Here is a 20,209-nt window from a genome sequence, read left to right as displayed (position 1 = left end):
ATACAACAGAATTTAACAATTTTAATTTTTGTGTTTTTGCCAGGGACCACACAGACCACAAATATTTTCTTGAAGGCGCTATGAAGATGCTGACTTATCAAGGGGAAGCTATAGTTCCCTCTAGTGCCCTACTGGCGCCACTACTGACGGCAGCCAAATACTGTATCTGAGTTCCCCCCTTTATACACCTAGTCTCTTTGGTCTGTTTGCAGCAATCTTCAATCTAAAACACCTTTTTGCAATTAAAAAAAAAATTGCAAAGACAGTACAGATCACATGATGCAACATCATTACTACTGAAACTTTTCCCCTTAAATATTTACTCTGAGCAAAACTGAACAAGTCTGAAGTACTGTATTACTTCTTTCACATATGGAACATTTTTGAGAAGCATGGTCTTAATTAACCTTTTAGTCTGTTTGATGTTATATACAAGCCTCCCAAATATTTTGAATGAATTAAGATTTTATTCAAATCCAATTGTTTCAATATCACAAAAATGTTTGTGATATTGACCAATTTACTCTTGTCAGAGTGAATTGGTCCCACTCTGACAAGTCTAACCCGACGTTCAGGTGAGAACTAATCTGTTCCTCCAATTGAAGGTTTTTCTGAACTCTGTCTACTGTGAGTAAAACACAGAGTAATCAAACTCTACAGAGACCAATTAAATCAATCAGAACTTATTTTGAGATGCAAAGAGCATCTGGCCAATTTGCCACGTTCCCCAAATAGTACTTAATTAATAATGTTCTCTGGGGAACCAAAGTTGGTGAGAGCAAACTTACCTACACAATACAATGAGCAGAATAGAAATTTACTTCAAAAGTAATCAAATAAAATTGATCCTGAAGTCGATTAAGTGATTAAAACAATGTTTGTAATTACAATAGCTGAGCTAAATGTCAACTACTGGTTTTCAGTATAAAGTCCATTTAAAAATGAGGTTAATCACACTGGAAATAAGAGTCTAAATGAGACCAATACAGCTATCTGACATTCACTTTATTGTTAAAACTTTGTTTGGTATATCAGCTGCTTGTCTTTTTACACAACTTTAAATTAAAAGGCAAACATGTACAGCTTCATCTTCAAATAACATGCAGCAGTGTAAACATGAGATCTACTGAGATAAAAAGTCAAACTACGACAGACTGGCAAAGTACGATAACAAAAATGTCATGTTCAAAAAATGACTTATCTTCATAGATCAAAACAAGCTTTAACTTAGTGCTCATCATTCACCACATTCAGCTGGTAAATATGCACTGTTTGTGTGAAATAGGAAGGTTTAAACAAAACAAAAACAAATTAAAAACCATAATGGATTGACAACATATAAATAAAAACCCCAACTTTAATCTAACATTTTTGAGAGTTTATTCGAGAGAAACTTCAGTTTTCCTACAGTCCTGGAGACCAACAAGCTGCTATGGTTCTGAAACACTTCGACGAGGCAACAACAGCCGTACAACTACCACCAACCAACACATCAACACATCGCCCATGAAAGTTCACAAATCATCTCAAAGATTATTTTCTTAAATAATCAGAATAAAAAGTTACAGTTAAGCATATGGTGTCGAGTTTCCTCCCCTCTTATGTTATTCCAGTTCTCACTCTCAAACAAACTTTACTTTATACCAACGACAAACTTAACAGGATCATCATCCGCAGAAACCAGAATGAGCGCTGCCGAAAGCACCTTATGATAACAGGGTAGCTTAGCAAAACCTGAGTATGAAAATGAAACGCACACATCAGAACAGCTTTCATGGCAACCTCATAAAAATCATAGCAGCTAAAACTGAACAGACTGTACAGAAAGGCCATGGAGAATAGACAGTGGCACCCGTTTCCTGTCTTGCGTTTTGTTCAGAATCACACTGACACAGAGTTACACATCAGATCAAAGCTTCCCATCTATGATTCTTGTGATTACAGATATACAATTTCACCACCAGGAGAATCTACTTTCATCTAACCTGCTGGACCAAGTGAAATAGGTGGACACTGTGTAACCTAAAAACGAGCTGATATTTAACATCACGTTTGCCGTTTGAGTCAGTAATGGTGAGTCAAGAGCTGCAACAGCAGGAAGCAGATGATCCCCACATGCACAGGGTGGAAACTAATAAAAGTAGTGCACCATCTTACAACTTAAAACATCATTAAAAATTGGATGATGCTACTGAACAAATCTTCAACCAGAATATTATTCAGTGTTAGAGCACAGATTTGTTCCCAAACTAGAATGTCCGCCCCTTTTTTCTTTTACATTAGTGGGTCACTAAGGCACCGCTAAAGTTCAGTTTCGCAAGTACATACTTTGATCTGCACACCACCTGTGCTGGAGGCTCGCCTAAACCAATCTGTACACGCAAATCTCTACACAACATATTGACAGTGACTCATTTTAATGCCTTCCTTATTTATGTAACATTAATTAACATAGAAATCCCAATTCCACAAAGTGATTCTGTACAATCTACAGGAAGATTTGATAAATCAGAAAACCTGAAAAAAAAAAAAACATGGTGAAAATCATCACTTGGGCACCGTCTTCCCTAGCTGGAAGAGATCCAGTATGTCCAGCATGGACTGTTTGATGTTGTCACCAAAACGACGTGAATCCTGAAACACCAAAAGGAGAGAGAAAAAACATTAGAAAGACAAAATACCTGAAAGAAGAGCACACGATATGCCTTAAAACTAGGAAACTCACAGTTTCTGGACTTGAGTATTTGCTGGAGATGTGAAAGTTGATGAGCTCTTCACCGAGGATGATGTAGGAGACACCATACCCATCATCAGCCACCTAATGAAAATGAAATCTGATATTTTATCTCAAATTTCATTGGGAGATTCTAACTGGCAAAGGATGCAAACAACACCTAACTCTTTGTTTTTCTATCAATAATTAGAAATTTAAAAGCGCACGGAAGAGCTCCAAGCCTGCGAAGATAAGGCCATTCACCTAAACTGAGGCAAGGAGAGCAATGGAAACTATGGAGAAACTACAGAGATCCATCTATTAGTTGCCACATGTGAGAAAAAATCCAGAGAAAGCCACAAGTGGCCCTCCTCAAAACTTGCAAAAGTCCACATAACAAGCATGGACACCCGACTGACCCCTCCAGGTCGCAGAGCATTCCAATCCGCCCCACTCAACCAAACCAAACATTTTTACTTGTCTACTTGCAACTTCAACATATCTGAACTTCGACTACAAAATCACTGCAAGAAAAAATAAAATGGCAGATTCACAAAACTAATTAGCCAGCAATCCATGACTTTGTTTAGCAGTTCCACAGTAAATGCACTGACATAATAGACAAGAAAGCGTAATAGGGAATAGAGAAAAATGAACAGGCAGAGAAATGTGACCCAAACGGAATACAGAGCTATCTTACAGCACTGGGAGAAAATAAATTTAAATTTTTTGCACACATAGACACTCAAAGTACACAAAAAAATTATTTAATGGTTAAAGGATTTTGCATGATATGTCCCCTTTAAGGAGAATGGAAACATTTTAAAGATACTGTAAAGTACAGAATTGGCCTCATTAGATCGACAGTCCACCATTCCCTCAAACTTTAAATGTGACTTTCCAGACAGATGAAAATTGGACTTACTGGACCGAATCCGCCTCCAGAGGACACCAACTCTGGATGTCTGGCCAGATCAAACAACTCAACCTGCTGTAGAGGGGTCTGACTGGTGGACAACCTCCATGGCTCAGACAAGACCTGCACATGAAGTTATTCAACTTATTCCCATGTTCAGAAAAAACACACATTGTTCTCCAGTGTAAAGAAAAAAACAATTTTTTTACAAGTAACGTACAGAAAAAATATTTAGACATAGCTCAGACCTTCTTGAGGAAGGGTGATTCCTCTCCAAGGTATTTAGAAACCACATAGAGACAGAAAAGGTGCCGATCGATGCCCTGCCCTGTCATTGCCAAGCGGTACATGTTTTGGTGTTTCTCTGCTGCCACTTTAAGTAACTTGAGGCGCTCTTCTCTCTGCACAGTCAGGAGTTAAGAAGAAAACCACAATGAGCTGATGATTTTCTTATTGTAACAATTCTCCCTCTGTAGCACTGCAAAAAAGTTTAAGGGGTTCAGTAAAACTCACTGTCTCCTGTCTGATCATGGAACGAACAAAGTCACAGGTCTCTATGGTGCAGGAACGCACGGTTTCTGTTCGACCCTCACGGAAGAGCCGTGTCATGGAGGCTTCATATGTCAGGCAGAACTTCCCTTTGTCCTATTGAGAAAGAACATTATCTAGTGTCAATTTCAACAGTGATACCACAAAAAAATATAACTGAACCACAACATTAAGAAGCTTTCTTTTATACATAAAGTGCACATCCAAGTAACATGCAATGGTTTAATATTTGCTTTGGGTCTTGGCCTGGTTGTTACCACCCTCTAGCGTTGATAATTTGAAATTGCATCAATTGCCAAACACACTGGCTTCACACCCTGGTGAGTTTTGTGTTTTGGTACAGTAAATTGGTACATGGAAAGTGAAACTGAAAATACAACTGGGACTTACTCTGTAATGGGCCAGCTGCAAGGCAATCTGGATGAAGGCAGTCTGGACTGGTGCGGCACTTCTTAATCAGCCCCTTTCCAAAGTCATCGAAAGGGATTATGTGGCAGTCCACATCATCTGCCAGAGCCCTGGCTACTGTCAGTGAGCTCTCGATGGTCTCCTGACACTATGAGATCGGACAAAGTCGGGTGTTTGGTTTGTAAAATATGAGCCAATAGTGAACGTAAATAAAACATATGCACTGTTTTACTCAGGAAAAGTAAAGTATTCCAATGTTACCTCTGTGGAGATGTCCCATTGCAGCCTCTGGGGACCAGGAAGGTTTGGGTGAGGGTTCCCTTGGCAGTGACCATCCTCAGTATAGCCCAGCTTAGGATCCATGGACAGAACATGCTGGTTTAAAAGAAAAGATGCAAAGACTACGTTATACGTTTTAGCATTTTTTTTTTCCACATTCGTTTATTTTTTGTGTATTAATGATCAATAGTTACTGAATGTGTTTTCTTGTTGTAGTGGTTTGAAAAATGTTCCTAGCATGTGAACATTTTCACATTTTTATCACCTGATGATCACAAAATTCAATGTAATGTGTTACATTACATTGAATGTAATGTAACATCGCATGGTTTATGCGATAGACCAAAATAGTGTTTTCATAATCTTTGGCACATAAAAAGCCAGAAGTGTGGTGTACATCTGTAAAGCTCCATCCATCAACTCTGGACAAGGAAGAGTTAGTTTTCCATCATACATGCCATTAGCTTAGCAACAATATAGATAGAGGTTCGAGTTTATAATGTAAAAAAGGTTCTAAGAAGGAAAGCTGTTTTAAAGGCACAGATTTAAACAATAAAAACATAGAAAGCATGTGTCGAACCTCCCACAGATGACCAACGATTGGAGCATCAGCCCAGGAGTGCTCTGCAGTTCAGTCCCATGGTGCCGTTTTTGTAGACAATCAGATTGAAGGACTTATCAAACCACCTGAAAGAAAAATATAACCAATCAACATTCAAGGCCCACTAATAAGCATTTTGAATATGGTTCATGATACAATAACATATCTTTATTTGTTATTCTTCACCTGTCATAGCACTTTCCATGGAGCAGGGACTTGGCGTAACTGTCCAGAGACTTGACTTGGTTGTTTAGATCGTAACGCTGCTCGGTGTCATCAAGGCTTACAAAGAAGGCCGCCTTCTCGATGGCATCCAGGGACTGCTTGTTTTTACCGCTTTTGAAGAACTGCTCTCGGGCCTTTGCCCATGGGGTCCTAAAGAAATAAAAGAGCAGAAAAAGGAAGTGTTGATGCTGTATTAAATGCAGAGAGCAGGAAGGCTGGAAACAAGGTCTTGCATTTACTAACAAAAAATAAATTAGGTCTCTGCATAAATTGACAGGAGCCACACAGTTTCTCTACAAAGATGTTTCATTTTTGTAGAAAGAGGTGCTACCCCTCCCTTTCTTTTGTTAGATCATGACTGGCCTGAAAAATCTATAATAATCCAGTTTCAGAGGCGAATGCTGAATGTTTTGAAATTCCTTCTGGGCAGTGCTGGTAGCTGCTCTGAATTATGCATCATTGTAGCTTTCCTTCAGCATAACATCTGAATTCCTCAGGAGGAACTACAATAACCCAGAATGAAGAAAGGCAGTAAACACATAGCTAAAAACAAAACAAAATAATCAAAACCTGGTAACTGAAGAAAAATATTATGAACAAATGTTCAAATCCAAGATAGTTAACTTAAATCTAGAATCCAGAACAGAAATCCTTTGATATATTTAAGACTTTTTGAAGCCTAGTGTTAAAATGAATAACCTGAAAACTTTATGATCCTGCAAAAAAAAACCTTATGCTCTAAACTGAAAGAAAATCTTTGAATGCTCTTTTTGTAGCCATTGTAGTCAATAGACATTGCTGTGGATGTTTCCCCAACTTGCAGTCTCTTCATCTCTTGCTCCACCTACCTTTCTCCTGCAGTAAGTGCAGCTAGTTTCTCCTCTCCTGGCATCGGCTCAGACTTATCTGCCAAGATCCTCTCCATCTGCTGCTCGATCTCCCGTGGCAACAGCAGCCGTCCATCGTAAAACATCCACACTTTGAAGAAACGGCCCTTATGGTACACAGCAATGTGTTTGCTCTCGTTCATGTGCTGGAGTGTATCTGATACAGGTACCCATGGGAGGGGAAAAGAAGAGACAGATGCAAATACAATTGGAACCATGTTTGGAGAAAAGATGTGTTTTGGTGACAGTCAAACTGTATTTTTTTAAGTTCATGCTTATCGCTATGTTTCCAATCACTACATTTTGAAGTTAATAATGTTTGAATTTTAGAAACTTTTGTCTTTGTGCTTTTTTAAGACACTGAGGGTACAGATTATGAATGTCACATTGTTCCATTTCTAAAAACACTAACTGTGTTAGTAATCCATTCAACACTGATGAATAAAACAATGTGACATAAACAGTTTAATTTTAATTAAATAAACATTTAATGAGTGAAATTTACAGGAGAAGTGCAGTTTGTGGTTAACAAACATCTAATTACAAAACTAAAGTAACTTGAAAAGGGATGTGAAGGAAGTAAAATGAAACGGGAAAGCCATTTAGGGAAAGGGCTGGACTGGAATACATTGAACTACAGCAATGCTTGTTTGAGCAGCACAGGGCATAACTAGACAAACACAACTAGAGAATTACTTTTGAGTTTTGAGTTCAATGATGATTTTCTGGTGATACTAAGTGTTCAAACAAGCATTGCTTATGTAGCAGACAAGAATATAAACAGATGGTATTTAAACCCAGGAGGAAACCACAAGAAATAAACCTAAGTATGGTGGCATTAGGATATCATGCAATGTGCAATAACATCGGTGAATGTTTCCTTTTTTTTTTGTTTGTTTTTTTTACATACATGTTGAAATATCTACTTATACCCTAACTAATCTTTAAGATAAGTGACTACCGCCACTACACTTTGGCGGTAGTCCTGATTTTTGTTATTCACATTAACCTTCTGAAATGGGGCAGTGTGATATCAGAAATATCATGTGATTCAGACATTTCTGAGACATATAAAGTTGAACACGTTAGAGTGAAGTCCAACAATTTGCATTGTAGTCAGTGATATAAGCTTTGAATGCAAATAGATTGGCCATCAAAGTCCACTCCATGCTGTTGTTGAGCTAATCTGAAGACTAAATCAGATTTGACTCTGCAGAAAGTTGGCTACCTCAGTTCACTATGGCCTCGGCAGCTGTTTCTGGGAGCAACCTATTCTTTCACGTCTACACGTCTAGGTTTGACTGGGACCTGATTGGAACACCTGAATACAATGATTTTTTTTTTTCAAAACAGAGAAACTGGCTTCGAGTCTCATGCAAATTAAAACTTGAATGTGCATTTTTATGCACGCATGCATTATTAATACATGGAAGTTTGATTATTTCCAATTCAAACACAGAAACGCCCTGTTGTGAAGGACAGCAGGAGAAGAGTGGAGGAGGTGACACTGCTAAAGACTCTACCTGTCTCTACACCTGGGACACGAGTCGTGTTGAACATACGCTCGAATTGGGCTGAGCACATGGGAATAGTTTGTAGGAGCATGAGCTGAAAAGCAAAAGGGGAGAGTGAAAAAAAAAAAAAAAAAAACACAGAGATGATAAAAGTAAATCACTAAAAACCCCAGAGACGAAGCGGCAGACAGACGACTAAATGGAGGAGAGCATGGATGTAGTGGAGTAGGAATTAAAATGGATTTAGGAAGGAGAACCTCAGAGGAAAAGAGGCAAGGACCAGAAACCAGTTGGCTGCCATCTCAGTGCCACCATCAAAACCCTGATGCAACGAGAAGGTTTTATTTACAATTAAATAGACTTTTGACAATTAAAAACTAATTGAAATAGTACTATGAGATCTATGGGACTGTTTCAGGGTTGTGCTGATGGGAATGAGTGATAGAGTCACTGTTTCCAAGGGCTGTAGGGTCACATGGCTGAGGATCTGAGGGCAAGGCGGCTGTGCCCTCCTCTTACCTGTCTCCACACCAGGGATGCGGGAGGTGTTAAACATTCGCTCCCACTGAGCAGAACACAGAGGTACCTTGTTGGCCAGCAAGTATATCTAACGCAGCGTCCGTCAAAACGAAAGAACAAAACAGTAGAACAGAAACAACCAAACGTGAGCGTGTAACATAGCGAGCTCATGCATTTGAGTTTGTATATAAATTCAAACAACTGATTTTAGAACAAACTATTCATTTCGACTTTGTGGTAAGAATGAAAATTCTAATAGGCATGCTGAAAAGATCATAATCAAAAAATTAAACCAATGATGGTGAGTTAGTGTTAGCAACTGGAAACAACAAAGCATTGCCGGCTATCACTACTGTGTGTTTCCAGTAGGAAAAGCAAAAAAGCTCAGAGGTTTTAAACGTTAAGAGTAGGACAGTCAGATGGGTTAATATGCATCAGGTATGGGCTACTTACTAGCATCAAGGTATATCAAGGTTTGAAAATGTTACAGTTTCAAAATCGTTAAAGTCTTCTGTCATTCTATTTATATATTTTAAATTCTATTTATGAGATGCCTGAGGAATTTCTGGACTTTTTTTCTTTTCCTCCGGCGTTTTCAAGCTGAGAGTAGGACCAAACTCCCTGCCTCCAACTGTTGCTGCGCACTGCTAGTCAGCTGGTTGAAAGAAGACTACTACCCTGCGCCCCTTACTGACAAAAAATAAAAAAAATTGTCAGTTTGAACATTTTTTGTTAAATCAATGAACAATCGATTTAACTAAAACATATTTTTAATAAGGTGACACTATTTTGAAACTACTATTGGCAAACTAATAGCATTACAGATAAATAGTTGAAAACAGGATCAATTAACCAGCCAGTTATATTATTGCCACTTCATAAAAAGTAAAACACAAAATAATTACAATCCAAACTGTAAACATTTAAAAATATATAGGAGTAAAATTTTGTTCCAATTTTTAACACAAGTCTGGCTTAAAATAAATACATTTCACAGATATTAACTAATCAATTGATCAGAGATCTGAATTAAATTTAAACAGCAGGACAAATACAGAAAAATCTAATTGTTTTTCTACTCTTTGATGAAAGACTTTAAAGCTGAATAATAAAGGTTAGAGAAGTGCTTATTTAAATGAGAATGACGAAAAAACAAAGTGGCCACTGCGTTATTATTCTCATAATAATCTGTAAGTTTTAATTTTAAAGTTGTGGAAATTATTATTGCTTTTTTGTTTTTAAAGAAAGCTGTCGCAATATGTTTTAGATTTTCATGTAAATATTTTGGTATTTTTACAACAGGTTTTCACACTTTAAGGATTTAAAAACCAGCCCATGCCTAATATTAACAGAATTAGTAGGATTGTGGATAACAAGCTTACCTAAAAGTGGAAAAAGAAAAAGGTTGTGAAAAATAAGTTGTTAAAGTGAACGTAAAGGACAAACCCACTGAGATAAAATGTATTAAAGAAAGTTAAACATTTATAAACTAAGGTATGGTCAAACATATTCCTATATAATGTTATTAATTATTCATTTACAGCTTGATTGGCATAGACAAAGTACAACTTAGTAAAGGAATTGATTGAGGCAAAAGACCAACTGGCTCTTGTACTCACTGGTTTGATCTGAGCTCTGTCCAGTTTTCTCCTGTAGAGCATGATGGAATGAACAGCATTACCTGCCCGGGCAGCCTGGCTGGACGTGGGGAACACGTACAAAAAGTCCTGCAAAAAAGATTAACTTATTAACTGAATCAATCAGCAGTTGCATTTCAGTAGGTTACGTTTACAAAAAAGATAAGGGCAGTATAATATTCACTATAATGACTGAGTTTGGCCAGAAGTTTACATGCACTCACGATGGGCATAAATGTCAAAATAAATTTGAGCTTTTAATGATGCATGTGAACAGTTCTTCTTCCAGAATGAAAAAGCAAGTTGCGTATCCTTCACAAGATTTTTTTTGTAGCCATCAACAGGATCGTGACATAATTATTGCTGGATATTTGACATCTCATCAAGAAATGAAAGAAAATCAAGAAATTAAAGTGTATTATAATAATGAAGCTTTCTTTGGGCTAACACATGGTAATTTATGCCTCACTGTTAGAAGCATGACAAGCCGATGAGAAATGTGAGATTTGTTTCAAAATGTTAATCTGACAGTTAACCTTTTGAAACTCTCACCTTGAGAAATAAGTGTTTCATTTATTTGGAAAAAAAAGTTTAACAAGTTCTGAAAATAAAGAAGAGGCAAAAATAATTTAATAAATTATTAAAAAGAAAGAAAAAAAAAGGAAGACCAGATCACTTCTTGCAACCTGAAGACAGGTGACTCACCATGGCATAATAGTTGCTGTTGACCATGATGGGTCCACGGCCTCTCAGGTAAATATACTCTTCCCACCAGTCACTAACCTGTGCAAGAAATGCAGAAAGGATAAAAAGCAATAGTGTAAGGTAATCAGACAACCTGGTTTTAATGATGTAGCTTATTCAATAATAAGGACAGTGTGCGAAATTATAACAAAAGCATAAAGGAGAAAAAATTCCTTCTGGCTTACATAGTTGGATGCCCACCAGGACTTGAGTTTGAGGTACCACTGCACCCTGGGTCCCAGATTCTTCTCAAAGTCTTTTGACAAGGCCTTCATCCTTTCAAACTGCTCGTCATCCATCAGTGGGCGCACCGACTCCAGGTACTGTCAACAGAAAGAGTCCCACGGGGAGATACAAAGGAATTAGCTATTTTAAGAAAGAGAGTGGTTAAAAATACCACAAAACCTGGAAAGCTCGTTTTGCTGTCGCTCAAAATAAAAAAATAAAAAATCTTTGTGCAGGATTTTCAACATATTAGTGTGTTTTTCTACTACTCCTCAAAAACACAAATATAATCTCCCTTCTAAATCTAAAAGCACTATATATAATAAATAGGCACAAACTAAGTACAAACTCAAAAGCAAGTGGAATGGAAGATTACCCTTCTGCATGTGTCCTCGACAGTGGGAAGAGGTAGCCGAGGGAGAGAGTTCTGGAAACTGTAGAGCAATGGCTTTCTGCCAGAGAACACCTTCACCAATATCTGAACACATAGAAAAGATAAGGACAAAGTTAGAGTTCTGCTTTATCTGTACTTTGCAGAATAGAATACAAAATGTAAATATGTACTTAAAGCCTTAAGCTAAAAAGGGCTAAAAAACAACAAGCTAGTTTGTAATTTTGATAAGACCAAACAAGATTTAAATTACCAACAATATTAACAGACATTACATTTCTAACCCTTTGATATTTACCAACTCTGTACTTTCCTAAACTTAAATTTTCCAAGATATTAATCCTTTTTATAATGCAAGCACAAGTGTTTGCTATGAACTTATGACATGTTTGTACACTGGTCAGGGCTTTAAAAAAATGTAATGTGTAAAACCACAGAACGAATATTTTAGAAGGAGGGATAGATGGAGTTTTTATGTAATGAGTTACAAAATAAATTCTGGAAATAAAGAAATGTTTTAGTACTTTTATTTTCTCCCATATTCATCCAAACCTGGAAAATACTCAAATTAAATTGCATACTTTTCCCCCACCTTTATAAAAAAGAAAGCATATAGAGCATTTACATAAAATTATACAAAACAAATAAGTCTAATGAAAAAATAGAAGAAAAAAAAGTACCAAATGTAACTTTTGTTATAGACAGATATTATTCACATATTTTTTCCTTAAGCTGATCCTTGTAAGGCTGAAAAAGGACGTCAACATCTCACCAGCCACAAACGAGTACCAAAAGGCAGAGAGCCGTGGCGTGACTCCATCCAGCCGTGCCATGACAGCAGGCTCTTCAGAACATTCCTCATGATCATTATGATGGTGACCCAGAGGCCCGTACCCACCAGAACCCCTCCAAGTATCCTCTGGCTATCTGTGGACATGTATCGGCTGCAGGTAGAGGAGAAGAAAAGAATAAAAAGCTTTCAGTGGCACATCTTAATGTTATAAAAAAAAAAGGTTCATTAGAAAGTAAAATATGACAAAAATAAATATGACATAATATTGTGTCTAAGATCCTTGGAGAACTGAACTTTTAGAAAAATCCCAGTCTAGTGTGTTGTGCAGCACGCAATTAACACAGGAGAATAAGAGCCACACAGCAGCTGTGGGACAAGGCCTAGTCTAAAGTCAACAAAGACAGCTTGCATTATGAGTGATAACAGTTGCATTATTCAAACCGACAAGTGCACATGCAGACACACAACACAACTCATTAAATCATAAACGCTGTGTAGTTGTTATTAAAAAACACAGGACTTTCATCATCACATATTCTTAGATTATGCAACAAAACCAAACTACAAAGGATTTCTAGCGTCCCCAAGTTGGCTGTATGTTATAGAATAAAACCTGAATGAGGAGAGCACTCATCTGTGTTGATAAAGGGTGTACTATGGGATTCAAGAGAGCACAACGTGTTCCCTAAACGGGATTAACGTCGTTATCAAACAGAAGGCGCAGAAGAAAAACTAATAAAGAAGTGTTGTGGATAAAAAAGTATCGCTGACAGTTCTTGGCCAATCTTCAGCGGCCTGTTGTTTTATTGGTGTTGTTACTGTTTCTGTTTATTTACTGAGAACAACACCATACTCACCTGATAGGTATGTGTTGGCCAAGTCTGGCAATCAATCCCATAGAAGGATCCAATTGTTTGTATTTGTTGTATGACATGTATGACACGACCACTACCATGAACCCACCCGGGCTGCCCGGGTACACACCAGTCATCACCCCATTCTGTAAAAATGAAACATAAACTCAGAAGATGTGATTAACAATCTGTAAAATGTTGTAACACACGTGGTGATAAAGACACTAATTGCCTATTAAAAAAAAAAGGTGGCAAGTCTTTGAATGATTCAGTGTGACTGTGTGTAAACAAACCACTAGGCCAAAGGTGAGGACACAAAGAACACTCAGGAAGGTTACTGTCACTGTTTGCAGTTCGTGTCAGACAGGGGTAACCTTCTGGTGTAACAGTTTACAGTAACACCACAGTAAAGAGATTTACAGTATGGCAGAATAGTGCTGTGGACAGTCGAAAGTTTCTGTTGCCTGTAAACTAAGGCAAAGAAACTCAGAAACTGGAAAAGAGGCCTTTTTGCACTGCAGCCTGCCCCCCTTCAGCCCTGACCTGGCTGTTTTGCATTGAGCAAAGTGTCGCTTCGAAGGTGACCAGGGATGGTCATGTCAATCAAATTTCAGCGAAAGCTGCCGAAGCGATTTCCCCAGAGATCGAGGAATATTTTCGTTTTTGTTTGTCGCGTCCAGCTCTTTCTGTACGCACTTGTCAGCAAGAAAGCTGAGGGAAACATTTACCTCAGAATTTTTGCAATCATTTAATTTTATTGTCTGTATGCAGTCATTGGACAAACATCAATGTATGCTTTTTTTTCTCACTGCCAAAAAATCTACATACATTTATCTGCTTGATGTGTGATGACATGATGTGGATCCTCCGTACAGCTTTTTGAATATTATTTCAACCGAAATAAAAATAAAATGCAATTGAAAATGTCATCATTATCGTTTAAAAACTTACAGGTAAAAATAGATTATGATGGGATTTTTTGGTGTCGCATGTTAAAAATACAGACATCGAGAAAGAGCGCTCCTCTGACCCAGAGATCTGGAAGAAGACTCGGCTCTGTCCCGCCCCGCAGCGAAATGCACCAATCAACAGCTGACTCCAAACCAGACCTGTCTGGCAGGCTCGAGAGTAGAGTGGGACAGAGCATGAAGTGCTAATGCAAAAATGCTCAGCCCGGCTTTGAAGCCAGGCTCTGCAGTGAAAAAGGGAGTTCAGGACACATCAACCAGATGAAGAAGTTACTTTGTCAATACTGTTTTTTCTTTGCAGATAACCATCTGGACATTGCCCTTCAGCATATCCAGCAACTCTTACCTTGAAGCGAACGAACCTTTTCTTCCAGGAGTGGAGGCCAGAGAGGTAGACCTGGCGTAGAGCCTCGTGGCACAGATGTAGGTCGATGCCATCAGGGCTGACAGTGAACTGAAAGGCCACCGCCTGATGAGCTTCTGCCATGGTGGCTGCTCTAAAGTAAAGTCACTGAAAGAACAAACAAAACAAATATGTCACAATGTGCATCATCATTCAGCAGCTTCATTTTGCCTAGTATCAATACTACAAAGAAAGCAAATGACATTAGTTAATTATAAGAGTGAAATGCAATTAGCTTTTGTTTACAGTAGCAAAGGTTTTAAAATATATTTAGATGTTTTGCCAATACACTTAGCAACTGTATTACACTTAAAAGCTCAACTGAGTTTTTTTACATTGCAAATTGCAATTGTTTCCCGTGTTGCCATTTACAATTAGGCACAAACGTATTTATACCCCTCACAGATTAAAATTAACCTTTTAATTTGACAAAATGTAAATATTTTCCAGTCATATTTTTAAATTGCTGTAAATTCCTACAGCAATTTATTGCTGTAGATGAAAATAATGAATTGTTTTTGTACATTGTTTTATCTTTCGGTTGATGCCTATGTCATTTCAAGTAACAAAAACAAAATTATTGATTGAATAAAAACATCTTTAAATTTAATCACTTTATTGTAACTCATATTGTGATTGAGGAATTTAACCATTTTAAATGTGATATCTGACATTTTAATAATGCCATGCAGTCCTATTCCTTTTCCTGCAACATTTCTGTTTAATAACTATGTAGGTGGAATAATTACACAGTGTCAAGATCAGAGTTAAACATGGTTAGGTGATTTGCAGAACTGTTGCATCATAGCACACATTCAGTCTCAATATGTCGATATCTGCATGAGGCTGGAAATAGCCCCAAAGAAAAGAGAACAATCTCTCATATTGATCAGCTTCTGAAACAGTTCTTTAAAGTCACTGGTCCACATTCCGTGATAACAGTGGGAATTACCCAATTCAATCACATTGGATTCTCTGCAAGAAAAAAAATACTGAATAAGATACTAAAGGAATCTTAAAACTCAAAAGATTAATTTACATGAGAAAAGAACACTATAATCACACTGCCAATTAATACTTGTGCTTTAAAGATTGTGTTTGCTTTTTTGAAGACAACATCTTCACAGATTTAAATTTATCATAAGTTCTGAATATATATATAAACTAAAACTATCCAGACATGTTGCATGATGGGACAGTTGGCAGCAGTTCTCCACATGCATGAGTTTTCCCCAGGTACTCTGGCTTCCTCTCACAGTCCAAACAAATTATTATTAGGTAAACCATCCTGTTTACATTACATTACATTAGTTGTTATATCTGTGCAGTCATTTGTCCAGTATGTTTCTTTTGCCCTTTGTTGGACACTTGTCACTTTTGAAAAAGGCCTACCAACCCCAAAAAGTTTTATTTTTGGCCTATTGGGTAGACTTTCAATGCACCTGATGCCCACACTGTATATGTTTAGTGTTTTAGACACTTCAGCTCACAAAGAGAGGTGGGTAAAAAAGAAAGTAAAGAAAATGTGAGTTAAATATAATCTATAATTGTAATATTCAGCAACTGAATGTTTTCCAGATGTTATGCACCCCTAACCTTAACTAATAGAAATAAAAAGCCTGATCTTTCACTATTTGACCTGCCAATCACTGCTCACAGCCAGAAAATTTTGCTATATTGCAGATTATCTAATAATTATTTTGGATTGTATCATCAATAAGTTGCACTACACTATCAGTCCTATGAATACATAGATAGACCAACAGCATGTACTTGAATTGGCTCTTTTAGTTTGATTTACATCAGATAGTTGCAGACATGATTTTTGATATACAACAGGGGAATACTCTGTTGTATTCTGGCACCTTTTTTCCTCCATACATGTTATATATAGCCTTTGGAACTAAAATTGGTCAGACCTCACAGAAGACCAGATATCACATGGTCAGCGCATCAAAAATATTAAATACTGCAAGTTTGTCAACTTCTGTGGCGAGAAACTCATTTCAGAATCTAGCGCTTTAGTTATATTTCCCCTGTTTCAGCCATGTTTGAAGAGAGGAATACATCTGCACGTCCCTGCACAGCTGCTATTTCGCGGTTTGATTTGTGCATTCTGAAATCAGGACGCGTCGTGTCTACGCTAGCAGTGGTCGGAAGCAGCAGAGCAGCATCCACAGAGCAGCAGTGTTTGAGCAGCCAGTCCCTTCCCCCAGCCACTCTGAAGCATCACATGATCCACCCTGTGCTGCAGAAACTAGGGGAAAGGTCGCAGCGCTGCGCCGCTTAGAAACAGGGAGAAAACTGCCAACAGTGAGCAAAACGCCTCGTAAACCAGCAAACCCGGTCATTTGTGATGACGATGCAGCAATCAGGAGTGCACTGTTGGCTTTATGGTTTAAAAACAAACAGATTACGGTTTTTTTTTTCTTTCTGTTTGAAAAAGCAGATACGAAAACAATCAGGCAAACGCTGATAAAATATGTGGTTCACCCTCCTGTTTCCAGACGCTGTGTGGAGGCGATTTGAATTATGCTACTAGAAACGTCAGCATCCACCTGCTAAAAACCCTTTTGCAGCACCTAATATCAGCTGGAACATTTTTATTAACAATTTCACCATAAAATACATAGGTAACGTGTCCGGTATTCCATCACTATCACCTATTTTAAGTTAACCACGCCTATTTTCAGTTAAGCACTTAAAATAGGGTCATTTGTATATCAATTTCCATACTAACCCAAACCTTAAGTTGGAAAGCAATGACTTTTGTTTGAAATCTGATCATGCTCGTACCTTGAGGGCACAGTGACCAGACAGGTATTACTGACCTTCAACAGGCAGGTGACATTTTAACACATTTTAACATTTCTAAAAGTTGCAAAACTGCGATAATTAGATGCGAAGAAAATTGTAAAAAATTCACATTATTACATTACTTAATAACAGGATACATTATGTGCTGTAAAGAAGTTGACAAGTGATTTGTCCAGTGAATGACCTCTACTTGGACTTTTGCCTACATTCATGCTCTGAGAAATGGCGACAATATTTACATACAGGTTATTAAATGAATCCTAAAACAAAGTACAATAAAATAACAGTCGAGCCATTTCCCTAATGTATTTTTTTTTTTTTTTAGTGGAGGAATTTCAAAGATAAAATATTAAGCCGTCTGTCACAGTAGGCGTAGCACTGAATTGTGCATTTCAGCAACTAAAAAGCGCAAACTTTGTCTTGTGGAGTCTGCAGGCCAAACAAGCTCCCAAGCCCTCAGGTCATGACGACGCAAACAGTCTTTTAGCAACAACCTTTAACCCAATTCAACCTCAATAAGGAAATACAACAAGCTGACGTTTATGCCGACTGTGGGGTTGAGTAAGGAAATGTTTTTTTTCACACGGCTTCCTCTCACTTATCTAAGCTATTGCTTCTCCTTTCTCAAAGACCTGCAGCAACCGTCTGGACCTCGACTACGACAAAAGAGAAAACGCAAAGAAACCCACAACATTAGACACGCGGTCCTCCTAAAAACAAAATAAAGATCTCACCTACACTTTCTTTCTGTCTGGGAGGGCGAGGCTCTCTGCTTTAACGAAGATGTGGAGCGTCTGGACTCTGCGATGGCTGCTACAGCTCAGCACTCTACATGAATGGGAGCGAAGACTTGTACACAAGGCCTTCCCCCCTTTTGGTTGCGTCACATATGACTTCTTTTAGAGTGGAGGAAGCAGCGCCCCCTGGCGGTTACACTCCTATGGAAAAAACGTTGCATGCTCATCTTGAACAGGTAAGAACTGGAATGACGTGATAGTGTAGGTTGCCTGAAGAACATAATGTTAATTCTGTTCCCCCAGGCTGTTAAGTATCTGACGTTGGATAAATGCAGTAAATATAATCATTTATTGTCTTGGTTACACCCTTAAAAAAATATTATTTTCAAAATGTGGCTTAATCCACAATATAACTAATAGTAAATATAAGATATTAAACTGCAAATATGATTATCATGCTGCCATACACCATCGACAGCATTTTCACAAATCAAAAGAATTACTTATAGAAAATTACTTTTTGTTAAATAATGCAAAGGGGCATTTGTATACATTCCCTCTGAGTCAAAACAGTTTTCATACCAGCTGCAAGTTTTTGAGTGGCATATTCCTACTAGTTTTGCACACATAAAGATTGGGCGAAATAAACAAACTTCAGACTTTTCACACTGGCCAAACTACACCTACGAATATACTTTAATCTAAACCACGCCATTATATCTCTATGCCTATTTTTGGTCATTGTTTTGTTGGAAGTGGACTTTACTTCCAAACAACTTCTACAATGTCCTTTACCCTGCCACACAAAAGCATTCCCACAGCATGATGCTGCCATCACCATGTTTCACGGTGTAATCATGGTAGTGTGTTTAGGGTGATCTGCAGTGTTGATTTCCCATCAGGTCAAAAGGTTCTGTTCTGTTTTCTTCTGACCAAAGTTCATTTTTCCACATTAGCTGTTTCCTCTCCAGCATAGTTTGTGGCAATTTTTTAGGATGAACTTTTTGCTAACAAAATAAAATATTACGATGGAAAATGCCAGATAAAACATAAAAGGTTTGTCTTTTAATCAACACTGTGTTTGACTTTCATTCTGATTTTACAGTAAGTCACAAAGGTCCAACGACTTTATCAGCCATCCATCCATTGGGGAGTTGGTCACAGAGCTAGTGGCCTAAGTACGGAGGGCCAGACTTCCCAAAGCTTTCCCAGGTCAGGGAACATTTTGTAAAATACCATTATTGGTTTAACATTTTGTAATAAAGAAGATACATTTTTAAAGAAATGCATATTTTTAAAAATAAAATTGATATGTATGAATGTAAAATATTTTCTTGGCTTATTGGAATATTGTTTAATATTGCCATGATAACATAGCACATTTAAACCCTCTTAACACCAGAATTGTATATTACCACATGGATTTATTTCAATTTTTATAGCTTCAGGATTGTCGAAAACAAAACAAACACATAAGTGGTTCTTTCTTTCTTTCTTTTTTTTTTTTTACAAAACATGTTCCTTTCAGTATAAAGCATTTTCACTGTAAAAAAAAAAAAAAAAGAAAAGTCACTTCCACTGCAAAACAAATGCCAAAACCCAAATCCAGTCTGCACTGGCAAAATGATGATTTAAGAAGCAAGTACAAATTATTTGTTAAATATTCAAAGAATCCAGGTCATCCAATAGAAAAGGAACAGTTGTATAATGAATTACTGTTTAAATTATGTTGACATCAACACAATTTCTCATTCCTGAATTTTGGTGAATGTTAAGTCAACACAACATGTATCACTACTGTTTGACCAGCAGATGGCGACAAATAACTTCCTCTAGGGAAGATAATTCATTATTTCATTTATTTTTCAGTAAAAATTTAAAACATATATGTGTTTAACATAGAACATTGAAAACGTTCTATGTTATATGTAGACATAGAACATATTGCACGTTGTAAGTTATGCATTTCAACATAACAGCACATGTTTAAATGTCACAAAAACAAGTATGTAAATATTTCACCGCCACT

General features: G+C 37.4%; 1 protein-coding gene across 1 annotated transcript; it reads right to left on the bottom strand.

Annotated features, from left to right (window-relative positions):
- Positions 1–984: 984 nt before the first annotated feature.
- On the bottom strand, positions 985–18,310 carry cpt1ab (carnitine palmitoyltransferase 1Ab (liver)). The gene is given in 21 exon segments (XM_032585331.1): positions 985–2,634; positions 2,726–2,818; positions 3,639–3,752; positions 3,878–4,030; positions 4,143–4,274; positions 4,569–4,607; positions 4,609–4,734; positions 4,848–4,961; positions 5,446–5,493; positions 5,495–5,552; positions 5,653–5,841; positions 6,540–6,735; positions 8,612–8,699; positions 10,231–10,338; positions 10,954–11,031; positions 11,178–11,315; positions 11,594–11,695; positions 12,381–12,552; positions 13,259–13,401; positions 14,570–14,734; positions 18,182–18,310. Coding segments are annotated over 20 exon segments (2,319 nt in total). The 5' UTR covers positions 14,711–14,734; positions 18,182–18,310; the 3' UTR covers positions 985–2,547.
- Positions 18,311–20,209: the final 1,899 nt, after the last annotated feature.

This window comes from Xiphophorus hellerii, chromosome 2 (genome assembly GCF_003331165.1).
Source record: "Xiphophorus hellerii strain 12219 chromosome 2, Xiphophorus_hellerii-4.1, whole genome shotgun sequence".
Taxonomy (NCBI): domain Eukaryota; kingdom Metazoa; phylum Chordata; class Actinopteri; order Cyprinodontiformes; family Poeciliidae; genus Xiphophorus; species Xiphophorus hellerii.
Note: the sequence above shows the minus strand (reverse complement) of the source record. Positions and strands in the feature narration are given on the sequence as shown.